Here is an 11937-nt window from a genome sequence, read left to right as displayed (position 1 = left end):
GCGTGCTCATTGGCTGACCGCCTTCAGGCGTCCCTTTTTCCACGGGCCTATTGTCTGGGCCCGTAAGCAGCTTTGTTTCTGCATGTGCAGCTGGGCTAGCCCGCGCTGCCATTAGCCGCAACACGCTACACACAGAGCGGGATAATATAATTACAAAACAAAAGTCAGGTGGCTCACGAGATCTGCCAGGAGAAGCCAATTTGGGGGAGATGCAAGGACACGCTGGCGGGTGGCCAGCTATAATTCGATTATCAACTTGTGTGAATGACAAAAGAAACAATTGAATCTTTTTTTTTTCTTTTATTTGCCCCACTGTGTTTTAATCGAATTCCATTTCGGCTGCAAAAACGGCGTGAAAAGAAAAAAGATTTACTCTTCCAATTTAGCGGCCGCCCGCTCAGCAAATTTGATATTCTGCTACAAAATTGCATGGAGAAATGGTCCCCCTTCCGACGCGGCGACTGCATGTGAGGCCCGCAGCAGATTGAATGAGCCGGGCTCGGCGTTTTGCTGCAAACTGACGGCTCTCATTGTGCATGAATGCGCGCAGACGAGTGGACAATGGGATCAGTGGCAGATCCATCTCCTGTAATGCTTTCTTTAAACACGGCTGCAAGTGTGTCCCCCTGTTCTGTCGGCAGACCAGAATTTATCCTGTTAGTCACCCTAGATGAGTGAAAAAGACTCAAATCAACCCCCATCCCAGCTGGACACACATACACACACTGCCGCTTTATAGACAGCTGATATGAGCAGGTTTAGCTGGTGACTACTGTTTGGAGCAGGTCAAGCATAACAGCATCGGTTAATGTCTTTTTGTCTCTTCGGCCCGTACCGCAAAGACTGTTTTTTGGGGCTTTAGTATAAGACAATAAACAATTGTGTCAAATGGACACATGCTCGTTCTCCTCAAGGGTTGGTGTCAGTATTGTACCCACTCAGTGTGCGTAAATGGCCATTTTGTGCCCCATTAGGCGCAGTTGGATGCTGCCCCTGCAAGAGCGCCCGCATTCTCATGCTCCGTGTAACTCGTCACAAATGTTTCAACACAATTTGATGTTTACATTTTATTCAGGAGCGAATCGGCGATTCTGGAGTCAGAGGTTTAGTGGTGCTGAGGTCCCAACCAGGCAAGATGAATTTAACAGTTTTGTACATTTTAATGGAATTTCATTCCTACACTTAAGTACTTTTTGGTCATGCGCATCAAAATCAGTTAGCTTGTCAGTAGCAGTAGTAGTAGTAGTAGCTTTAATATTAACGCAGAAAAATATGTTACACAAACCTAAAAAAAATTCCCACATACACAATTGTGTGTGGGTGGGTTGGGGGGGGGGGCGGCGGGGGGGGGGGGGGGGGCAGTCATATGTTCTTCATGTCCATGTAATAAGCATGAGTCTCAATAATTTTTTTGGTCACTAAATTTTGTATTGGTAAATGCTAGTGGTGAAACGGATCACAAATGTCACGGTCCGGAACTCCGGATTGAATCATGAATTATAAACAAATAAATAAAATATAAGTACATCCATAAATAATAAAGAATAAATAGTACTTTGCCTATTTTATAAAAACGTTTTTTTCCCGTTAAATTTAAAAAAAAAAAGAAAAACAAATCAACTCAAAATTACTTAAAGTTGTAAAATCTAAATCTCTACTCTAATCTAATGTAAAGTAAAATGAACAGCTATATTTGACATTTTGAGCATAATGTTTGTTTTTTAAATTTACTTAATGGGCAAAAGTGTTTTATAAATTAAATGAGGTTAAATATTATATAAATTAAATAAGTTCTATTTATCCTTTTTTTTTATTATTTTTTTTTTATTTTATTTTATTTTTTTTTTAAATAATGATAAAGACCTCAAATTGCAATTTCAGACACATTCCCTTCCTTTAAACATGGAGAGTGATTTACAAAGTAGCCTCGGTCCAGAATATTGAAAAAGAAGTAAAGAAAGCAAGCGGTTAAAAGCTGTCAAACTCATTTACTGTTGTCAGCCAGGCACTCGTTGCTAGCTGCTAGCCACTAACATCGGAGATTTGTGCTGTTGTATACAACAACTGCGTAATTAACTAGCGGTTTCTTAATGTCCTAAATTAGCGATAGAATATGAGTTGTGTTGGAAGATGTGTTGATGTTGGTCGCAACTATGTAATGTCAATAAAAACTACAATAAGGAAATCTGGTGCATATAAATGGTAAGTCAAGCTAGCCAGTGATGCCACGAAGTGGGCCAATGTCATTGTAAAAAGTCTACTTGGGCTATCTGATAAACTTTATATTGAAGTTAGCCTTAGCATAGGCGGCATGTTACATCGAGTATGTTTCCAACTTCTTTGACAGAAACAAGAGGCAAATAAATAAATAAATAATGTATCATTAATTTAAGTAAGTAGTAAATTGAAGTCTGAGCCACTTCCGGGAAAACCTCATTTCAGAATTGCTTTATTGAAGCAGTTTTGAGTCCATTCTTTCACCTCTCCCAAGACAGTGTTTCCTCAGTATTCCTCCTCAATCAATGTGAGACGTGTACAATATGTTGTTTGTGAAGGAGTGTCACAAGACGGACTATTGTAGACACCCGCATGGCTTGTTTAGGTCCTGGGCGTTACAGGATAAGCTGTGCCAATAAATTTCTTCCCATCGCCGTAGTGTGAGTTATCCCACGTGTATGTTTGGATGATCAGCTCCTTTCCGCCCAGACTCAAACGACAACTGAGAAAAAGAGAAAAAAAAAATGTCAATGAAATCCAGCAAGTGGGATCTGTCAAGACCGGATGACGACGCTCACTGTTTTCCAGGCCGGGTGATGTAACACAGGCTGTAAATGGCAAAGTCAAATTCGGGGCTGCAGCCGATGACGGCAGAGCCCACCTGCTTGAAGTAGCCGTCCCACTTGAACTGCAGTCCCAGCACATCCGGGAAGGTTGTCCACTGCGAGGAGGAAGATGACACAGATGGTGAAGGAAGTGCTATACGTGGGATAGAGCATGACAAACAATGGAAGAGGTTTGTATTTACAGGCCCGTTGAAGCTGTGGCTGTAGTAATTCAGGAGCCCTCTTTTCTCAAGAAGATAAAACTGGATCCAGTTGTGGAAGCCGGACACCTTCCCACCCTTGATCTCACCTGGAACAAAGCGACATTTTCATCGTTTTTATTCGTACATGAGCTTAGAGTATTTGCCGACACTTGAATTTTTGTTGCGTTTCGACATTTATAAGCGCTTGAAGTGCGTAATAGTGTTTACATGGCCCATGCCCACATCCCGAGTGCTCCCAATAGTTATTCAAATAAATAAACAAATAAATAAATAAAATTAAAATAAAATATGAACGTGTTTACAAAATATATTATTATTATTATTATTTATGCGCAATACTTAGTAACTTTTTCATATTGCACTCGACAAATACTCCATATGTATTAAAAAATAACAACTCAAACTAAAAGAAAAACTAATAAAAATAAAACAAAAATAAAGCATTTTAAAAATTCTAATAAAAACGAGCAAACTTGCTTTAAAAAATATTTCAAACTAACTGAATTTACAAAACAAATGTCAAGTGCTCCCTGCATCCTTCCTCCTTCATATTGCACTCGACAAATACTCCATATATATTAAAAATATGGGTGTCAGGCGATTATAATTTTTAATCTTAATTGCATGACCTCAATAGTTAACTCCGTTAAATGCAATTTTTATATCTATTATAAATGCACAATAAAATATTTCTTCATAAACGTGAAAAAAATGTTAAACTAATAGAAATATGGGTGCATGCATATTTTACTCATTGGTAAAGTAATTTCATAATAATACATAAAATTGAGTTAAAATTAAAAAGATGTATTGTACTGTAAAAAAACAAACAAACAAACGAGTGTGATATTGATATTTGTGTTGGTCATTTTTCTGCCACTAGATGGCATAATTGCATTTGCAAGACAGTGACAGCTCAGTGCATTATTGAATTTATTACTGCTAAATTATGATGTGGATATGTCTGCTGCGATGCGACTGGAATTCACCCAGTACAGATTTTCCAAGTAAGGGGCGGTCCTTAATCGTGCGTCAAAAAAATTTGTTGTGTTAAAGGAACTTTAAATTAACACAAAATTAATGAACTAATTTTGACACCTCTAATTAAAAAGAACTAAAACTAAAAGAAGAACCAATAAAAACTAAACTAAAATAAAGCATTATAAAAAATCTAATTAAAAACTATTTCAAACTAACTGAATTTAAAAAACGAAGGTCAAGTGCTTCCTGCATCCTTCAATTTCTGTGTGTGAAATCCTTACTGTAAATGCTTGACCACTTATTCCTCACAAGGGTCGTGGTGGGTGCTGGAGCCTATCTCAGCTGGCTTTGGGCAGTAGGCGGGGGACACCCTGGACTGGTCTTATTGTAAATGTTTTTATAATATTACTTTAGTTCAAACCTGCAAAAATGTGCTCAAAGCCACTGGAATCCATCTTCCTGTTGTATCGAGAGTACAGGCCGAACCACATCATCTTCAAGTCGGAGACAAACTCTTCCTCTGATGCGTAGATGCCTGGGCAAAAGAACATCTATTGAATAACAAAATATGAGTGTGTGTGTATGTGTGTGGTGCCCTACCCTTGGTGTACAAGAAAGCAAAGAGTTCTCGGCCCAGCTCGGTATTGCGCATGGTCTCCCTGAGGAAGACGTCCTGTTCAGCCGTCTCCTGGGGGCTAACGTCCTCCGTTTGTCCCGTCATCCTGTTGTAGTTGTCCAACAGAGCCGCGAGAGCCGCATAAGTGGGCCTGGAGAACAAACTCGCCTCATCCACAAAGCGGAAAAAGCTAAAAGCATAAAAACAAACATAACCTGACGTCAAAGTGATGTAAAAGACATTGGCAAAAAACGATGAAGTGTTGCCTCACGGGCGAGGGGAAAGGTCAGCCTGGGAGCCGGTCTGAGATCCTGGGATCAAGGCCTGGGAGTCGATCTCCAACTGTGAGGCGGAAGCCCGGTTTGAGTCCAGAGCGTAAAGTGCTTCAGAGACAGACTTGATTTCGGCATCGGTGATCACGGGTTCGCCACCTGCACATGTTCAGTATTAATTATGGGACCTACGTGAACCTGCAACTGCATACAGACAAACGCTGAGACAAAAAGTCTTATCAAGGGTTATACTGACACCTGCTGGTTGTATATGGTAATTGATTTTCTATTCAGTTTGCATAGACACCTAACACAGATGACGATCGTTACACTGGACAACAACAATAACAATAAATTAATATGCTGTATTTCCTGCTAAAATTTATTGAATTAATGATATATATTGAATTAGGAGAATGTAAACAACAACGACGGCTGATTCCAATAAATTGTTTGTTTTTCGGATTCAGTCTGAACAAATCACGTTGTGTTACGTTAAGTTACTTATCTCGACTAATTCAATGAATGTAATGATAAATAAAAAGATAAATATGTTTATAAATCGGATATTGAAAAAGTTCGACTTCCCATCTTCCTCGAATGACTTTAAGGGTCATGGTCCATCATGTGAATGTGCGCAGGTGTTCGCCACGTGACCTGAGTGAGCTTGTTTTCGACTCTGGCTTACCTTTGCATATGTCTGCGTAGTCGCTGCAGCAGTTATTGTACTGCGTGCACTTTGAGTTGCAGTGGCACTCATTTTGAGAGTTGTATTTTTCATCGCATCGGCCGTTACAAGATTTGGATCCAGCTAAATAAAGAAAAAATACAACACATGCAATGGTGGTAAGCTTATGTATTGTATTACAGTTCAATTTATATTATATACTAATGGGCTCTTTGCACAAATCCAGCACTTCTTGAACTCAATACCACTCCTTCATTTCCTGTCTTTCATGAGTGGACAAGCTGATTAATACAGGTGTGCCGGACCTAAGTAATCAGGACGACATTGGTCAGACACACCTGGATTAATCAGTTTGTCCACTCATGAAAGACAGGAAACAAAGGAGTGGCGTTCGGTTCAGGAAGTAGTCGAGCTGTGGGCTCCAGGTGGAGGAGTGGAACCGTCACTTGCCTTCGGTGCCGGTTGGCGCGGGTTCGCTCCTCCGCCTGGGAGACCCCATGTGGCTTACATGAAATAAGCTTGTGTGTGAGTGAGTGGTTTAAAAAAAAAAAGAAAAAAGTAGTCGAGCTGTACGTGCAAAGAGCCTATTACTCCTAGGCAGGGCTGGACTAGCCATCTGGCATATAGGCTACAGGGCAGCTACCAGGTGGGCCTGCGTCTTATGGGGCTAATGCAGTGGTTTTTAATTATTATTTGTGTCATATAATATTTGACTAAATAAATAAAAAAAAATGATTTGTTGGTTCAATGTTTTTAGTTCACTTAATGATTCTTATAGCTCGTTTCTGTAATGTAAAAATAAGTTAAGTATTTGTCTTATACTGCGTGTATTTCCCCATAACTCAATACCATATGTTGTAGATGGAAGTAATAGCGGCTTGTAAATTATATATAATGATGTATTGTTCAAAATATCCTTAGTTTAACACAGGATAGCTATAGCTTTCAACGTTTTAATTTGAAATAGATCATCATTTTTCAATAACTTGATGACTTAAAGGACAATAAGTAGAAAAAATATCGCTGTTAAACAGGTCAACCATCTCTGAATATTAGACAATTGAAACTTCATAGAAAAAAAGGTATTTAGATTCAACAATTTATTTTATTACTATTAATTAATTTGATAGTTGAATATGGATTTTTATTCCAGAGTGAAACACACACATCTGGGAGAGGATTTGTTTGTGATTAAAAAAAAAACAAAAAAACTTAGCATAAATAATCCATCCATCCATTCTCTGAACTGCTTACTCCTCACAAGGGTCGCAGGGGGTGCTGGAGCCTATCTCAGCTGGCTATGGGCAGTAGGCGGGGTAAACCCTTAACTGGTTGCCAGCCAACCGGAGAGCAAAAATAATGGCAAAATTAATGAAATATTCAAAATTGTTATCTTTCTGTATGACAATCATGCTTCACTTGCTGAAACAATTAACTGTGACATTTCAAAACTGTTGGGGGTGTAATGGAATGTGAATGGAACAGTCACTGATACAAACCTCAGAACACAAGTTCCAACAGATTTCGATACGTACCGAAACCTGGATTAAAATTTGCCATCACTCGTTACTCCTAAACAGGGTGCCGTGAGAAATTATCTATTATGCAGTAATGTATGTTTGTACAGATAGTGACAAACAGAACATATAGATGGCAGAAAGTGCATGACAAAATGCTCAATAAAGATAAGAAAAATGCATGGACTAGCCATTACATTTTGATGAGAATCTGGGTGATATATTTCTTTTCTTTTAATTTTTTTTTACATGATTCAAAAGCACTTACCTTTACAAAATACTGCATAGTCCGAACAGCAGTCTTTGAAGCGTTCACAGGACGGATTACACTGACAGGAGAAATCGCTGTCAGTTCCAAATCCACAGCGACCCTGGCACGAGTCGAGGGAGTCTAGAAGGCAACAGGACACATTATTCTTATGACCCATTAATAATTCCTCAATACGAGATGTGCCACACTGTCAGAAAAGAAGGAAAAAACATCTTACTGCTGTGTGCCTGACAGAGGAGAGTGACCCAAAGCGCAAAGACAGCAATGAGCTTCATCCTGGCTTGCTGGGGGAAAAAAAGGTGAACAGAACCTTTTTGTGTTTTCCCTTTTATAGAGCGCGGCCGTGTCGCACATCGGCCAGCCCACATGGCAGGATTCACCTCACAAGGTGTCCAAAATGCCCTTTACACATGATTCGCTCAAGTATTTGTGTTGGTTTAATAATTGTTCCATTTGGTTGACCCCAGATATGTTTTCTTAATGTGCAAATACACGTTGCTATCTTTTCTCTGTGAAACTCACACCTGCTTTGTACACCAACTCGACTTTAGTGTCAGAAAAATATCAAGTTGTGAGCCGTGATAACATTTGTAGCATGCTGTAAATGTACTCTAATGAATTAGATTTGTAGATTTTTATTTAAAGTTAACATTGCGTGTGTTATTGTGACAAAATGTAAAAAGTTGCATTTTAGGTTTGTCAGTGTGTCAGATGTTGGGTTTCACAGGTTTTTGTTTTTTTTCCCCTCAAGGCAGCTCCGACTTCGATTGAGTTAAGTCACACACCCTCTACAGACATTTTTACTTTAAATTTCACTACATTTGGAACTCACAATCCTGCCAATCTTTCCATGATGATATCAAGATAAGCAGGCTGGCCAACCCATCAACTGCTTGGCAGCCACAATCCAGCATCTGTACAGTCCTGGTGTAAAGATAACATTGTAATCATATTAATGTAAATTTAGCAAGCTCTTTTTCACGTGACATAAAAGACAACATAAGAATCTCACTGTTTACACAAGTTTTAACTGCAGTGTTGTTACTTTGAGCAAGAAGTGCAAGCAATACAAAATAACTAATTGATCTCCACCACAGCCAGAGATGCAGTAAAGCAAGACTATCAGGAATATCAAGGTGGGGCAAAACAAAGGAAATTAGACCAAAAAAAAACAACCTGACTTGAAAATCCTGCTGCCCACCATCAAGCATGTAAATATGAAGGGTTCCACATCCCCTGCAAAGCAACTTAGAAGTAAAGCCTGTTGGTCATTGTGCCACATTGCACATTTTAGCCAAACATTACCTGGATTTGCAAAAGTACAAGAATTGAAAGGTTGATGTTTTTGTCAAAAGTTGGTTTCTGTATTCCTGTAGGCCAGTGGTTCCCAACTTTTTTGTCGCACCATAAGCAGGCGTACGCCTACCCCATCACTATTCTCTAAATGTAGACGGTAACACAACTGATTATTAAATGAACGAATGTCATTTTATTTGGTTTACTTAATTTGAACATTCAATACTTAGGCCTTCTACTGAACTAAATATATATATATTATGTTGTCTTGACAATAAATTAAAAAATGGCTCTGAAATGATGGGAAATCAGAACAAAATTAAACCTGCATTTGTTATATATAACTCATAACAGTTACTACAAAAAAAACTGGAGCTCTTTTGAATTTCTAAAATCAGGAACAAAGCACTTAAAGGATCTATGTAGACTGCTCTGAAATGGGTTTTTATGAAATATTTGGGTAAATAAAAACAGCATTGTTTCCCTATTGAGCACAATCTATTTTTTGTAAACAATTTTAGAATAGATAACTACCAGGTTACATTTTAAAACAATCCATACATACATTCCAACATTCTTCTTCTGTTCAAAACCTTAGCAAAAGAAGCGAGCTGGTTTACCGAAACGTTTTGTTTTATTTTGTATCTGCAGTTACCCTCCTTCGCGCTAGAGGGCGTTATACATCATGTAATGGCTTTATTATGGGCTCAAGTATGACTCTACTCGGCTTCCGTAGACAGCGTGGATGTCAATGACATTCATAAATTTCACTTACTGATCTTTCGCAAGTGTTCGCGTGTGGATCTTAGAAACATGTCATTACGCGTTTTATTAACGAGTCTCACGAAAGATGTGGCAAAGGTGAGCGGACAGATCGATTGCTTATAGTGTTTTTTTTTGTGACGAGGTAATTTGTTTGTCCTGTGCTGTAATAATTCTTCTTCCGATAATTCCAGAGTCTTTAAATTGTTTACTATTGTATTATATTCGAGCAAAACAACGAGATGATTGTGTTATGTGTACTTGGCGCTAATTTACGATAAGAAAAATGATATTGGGCTTATCGCATGTGCGCGATCTTTTGTCACATTCAGGTCAGCAGGCACACTTTGCACACAACATGTCCTCCTCTTCTGGCAGCCGACAAGAGCCTCCTGGTCAAACTGAGAAAAAGCACCGGATACACCTTCATTAACTGCAAGCATGCACTGGAGAAGTTTGATAATGACATAGCAAAGGTTTGCATTTGGAGATTTGTTTCCCAATATGCTCTTAAGTGGGTGTGCAATGTGATAAACGTGATGTGTCCAATTGTCAGGCGGAGGCTTGGCTGCACGAGCAGGCACAGAAGGAAGGCTGGAGCAAAGCAAACAAGCTGGGGAGTCGCAAAGCCAAAGAGGGCCTCATTGGACTCTTTGTAGGAGATCAAGTTGCAGTCATGGTGGAGGTACGGGGTCGAGGGGATTGAGACTCAATTTCACAATTTGTTAAGATTCACTCCCTTCCTATCAATCCTATCAATAGGTCAACTGCGAGACAGACTTTGTCGCTCGCAATGAGAAATTTCAGCAATTGGTGAAAGACGTCGCCTTCTCCACCTTGGCTCACCACCAAAATAGAAGCCAAAGTCGGACAGGATACATGAAGGTATTCGATTTGTGTTCCCATGGCAAGTGACTCTTTGCTGTTGAAGTGCCATCAGTTTTCTTTACCCATTAATCAGTAATTATCACAAACATTTCTCTGCTAATCATTTTGTGTGTTCCAGAGTCTCCTGGCATCTGATGAACTGGGCAAGCTGAGCATGTCAGATGGGGCCAGCCTAGCTGATCAGGTCGCTTTAATCATAGGTCAGTACTAGTAGCGACGCTTGCATTTGACTGATCACATGTAACGACATATTACACTGTATATACTGTACTACTTAATTCCAAAAATATTGGACTGGTTTATCAGTACAGTGTATCTAGTTGTTTACGTAAATATAATGTTGATGTAGCACGATACTACCCAACTTTGCCTGCTACCCTAATGAAGATAAGCATGTCCAATTCATTCCCATGAACTTTCTATTTTTCAAACTACTGTAACTATACTTGGTTGTACAAAATGTGTTCTTTCCTATCAGGTCGCCTGGGTGAGAACATGTCGGTGAGGCGGGCGGTCACAGTAAGCGTCCCCGCCGAGTGGAGCATCGGCTCGTACGTTCACGGCGGCGTGGCGGGCCAGACTGAGGTGGCCATGGGACGCTACGGCGCCCTGGTCGTGTTCCAGGGCGGGAAAGAAGAAGAGCGGGGAAGTTTAGGACGCAAGCTGGGACAGCACGTCGTGGGAGAGGCGCCGGCGTCGCTCGGAAACGAGGACGACCTGCCGTGCGGCGAAAGCGAGACGCGCCTCCTGCCTCAGATCTTCCTGGGAGACCCCAGCAGGACTGTGGCGCAGTTTCTGAAGGGTCAGCAGGCTCGAGTGCTGGACTTTGTCAGGTTTCAGTGTGGAGAGAGCACTGACGAGGAAACAAAGTGATGATTTTCACGTTTTGTGTCGCAATGAAATGCTTGTTTATGTTTTCAGTTTTGAGACATCATGAATTTCACTGTTAATAGTTTATTGTTGTCTGTCTTCTAATTGATGTATTTTTCTCAAAGGGGAGCTGAAGACTATCTTGGCAAAGTACAAGAAACTATTAAATACATTTTTGCAGTGTAATGTAATTTTGAGACATTTTTAACTTTTATCATTAATTTGTTAATCAATTTACAGTGTATTAAAGGTGGATTCAATGATGTTCTCGAAAAGTGGAAGCCAATGTGTCCCGTTTAAAAAAAAAAAAAAAAAAAAACTGCATATAAGGAAGACCATCCGACCAGCTCTCCTGCTCGTCTGGGGGAAACGCCTCTCAAATGTTACTAGTCCGAGCTCATCTTCATCAGTCTGTGCAACCGGCCTCGCTTCATACGGATGTCCTCTTGTGGCTCTCAGCTATTTTCAAAGTACTCGGTCAGCTCGGTGGAGCTACAACGATGAGTGGCCGAATCTGACGCTTACGACACGAAGCTAGCTACATGCTACAAACACCTGAAGTGCGCACGCGCAGCTAGGAACGAGCACGCACGACGTTGTTACGCAGATTGATTGACAGGATCGAGAAACAATCGTTAAGATGATCCACCTGGAAGACGCAGCGACAAAAATATCATTGAACCCACCTTTAATTATTGTATACATTATGTATATTACCTTTCTGAATATT

General features: G+C 40.0%; 2 protein-coding genes across 4 annotated transcripts; one reads left to right on the top strand and one right to left on the bottom strand.

Moving 5' to 3' along the window:
* Positions 1 to 2433: 2433 nt before the first annotated feature.
* On the bottom strand, positions 2434 to 8617 carry endou (endonuclease, polyU-specific). 3 transcript variants are annotated; one of them, XM_077530425.1, is made up of 10 exons: positions 8568 to 8617; positions 8224 to 8315; positions 7389 to 7511; positions 5604 to 5726; positions 4915 to 5074; positions 4628 to 4833; positions 4449 to 4562; positions 3026 to 3132; positions 2796 to 2938; positions 2434 to 2719 (listed from the first exon to the last, which is right to left on the bottom strand). In XM_077530425.1, the coding sequence occupies exons 1-10, from the start codon at positions 8600 to 8602 to the stop codon at positions 2599 to 2601; spliced, it is 1224 nt and encodes a 407-aa protein (XP_077386551.1). In that variant the 5' UTR covers positions 8603 to 8617; the 3' UTR covers positions 2434 to 2598. The 3 variants fall into 3 exon arrangements, with proteins under 3 accessions (XP_077386551.1, XP_077386552.1, XP_077386553.1); XM_077530426.1 differs by lacking the exon at positions 8224 to 8315 and having other exon boundaries at positions 8568 to 8610; XM_077530427.1 differs by lacking the exons at positions 8224 to 8315; positions 8568 to 8617 and adding an exon at positions 7609 to 7675.
* A 793-nt stretch (positions 8618 to 9410) lies between these two features.
* Positions 9411 to 11379, top strand: tsfm (Ts translation elongation factor, mitochondrial). The gene is made up of 6 exons (XM_077530428.1): positions 9411 to 9548; positions 9782 to 9925; positions 10006 to 10134; positions 10212 to 10334; positions 10456 to 10537; positions 10816 to 11379. The coding sequence occupies exons 1-6, from the start codon at positions 9501 to 9503 to the stop codon at positions 11208 to 11210; spliced, it is 921 nt and encodes a 306-aa protein (XP_077386554.1). The 5' UTR covers positions 9411 to 9500; the 3' UTR covers positions 11211 to 11379.
* The last annotated feature ends 558 nt before the right edge of the window (positions 11380 to 11937 follow it).

This window comes from Festucalex cinctus, chromosome 8, assembly GCF_051991245.1.
Source record: "Festucalex cinctus isolate MCC-2025b chromosome 8, RoL_Fcin_1.0, whole genome shotgun sequence".
NCBI lineage: Eukaryota > Metazoa > Chordata > Actinopteri > Syngnathiformes > Syngnathidae > Festucalex > Festucalex cinctus.
The sequence above is the reverse complement of the archived record's forward strand: the minus strand, read 5'-3'. Positions and strand labels throughout refer to the sequence as shown.

Excerpts from the sequence above, each read along its gene's own strand:
- endou (XM_077530425.1), bottom strand. The coding sequence starts at position 8,602 with ATGCTTGATGGTGGGCAGCAGGATTTTCAAGTCAG. Across the intron at positions 8,316-8,567 it reads CAGCAGGATTTTCAAGTCAG|GACTGTACAGATGCTGGATT; the intron begins GTTGTTTTTTTT and ends TCTTTACACCAG. Across the intron at positions 7,512-8,223 it reads ATGGAAAGATTGGCAGGATT|ACTCCCTCGACTCGTGCCAG; the intron begins GTGAGTTCCAAA and ends GTTGCCTTCTAG.
- tsfm (XM_077530428.1), top strand. The coding sequence starts at position 9,501 with ATGTCATTACGCGTTTTATTAACGAGTCTCACGAAAGATGTGGCAAAG. Across the intron at positions 9,549-9,781 it reads TCACGAAAGATGTGGCAAAG|GTCAGCAGGCACACTTTGCA; the intron begins GTGAGCGGACAG and ends TGTCACATTCAG. Across the intron at positions 9,926-10,005 it reads TTGATAATGACATAGCAAAG|GCGGAGGCTTGGCTGCACGA; the intron begins GTTTGCATTTGG and ends TCCAATTGTCAG.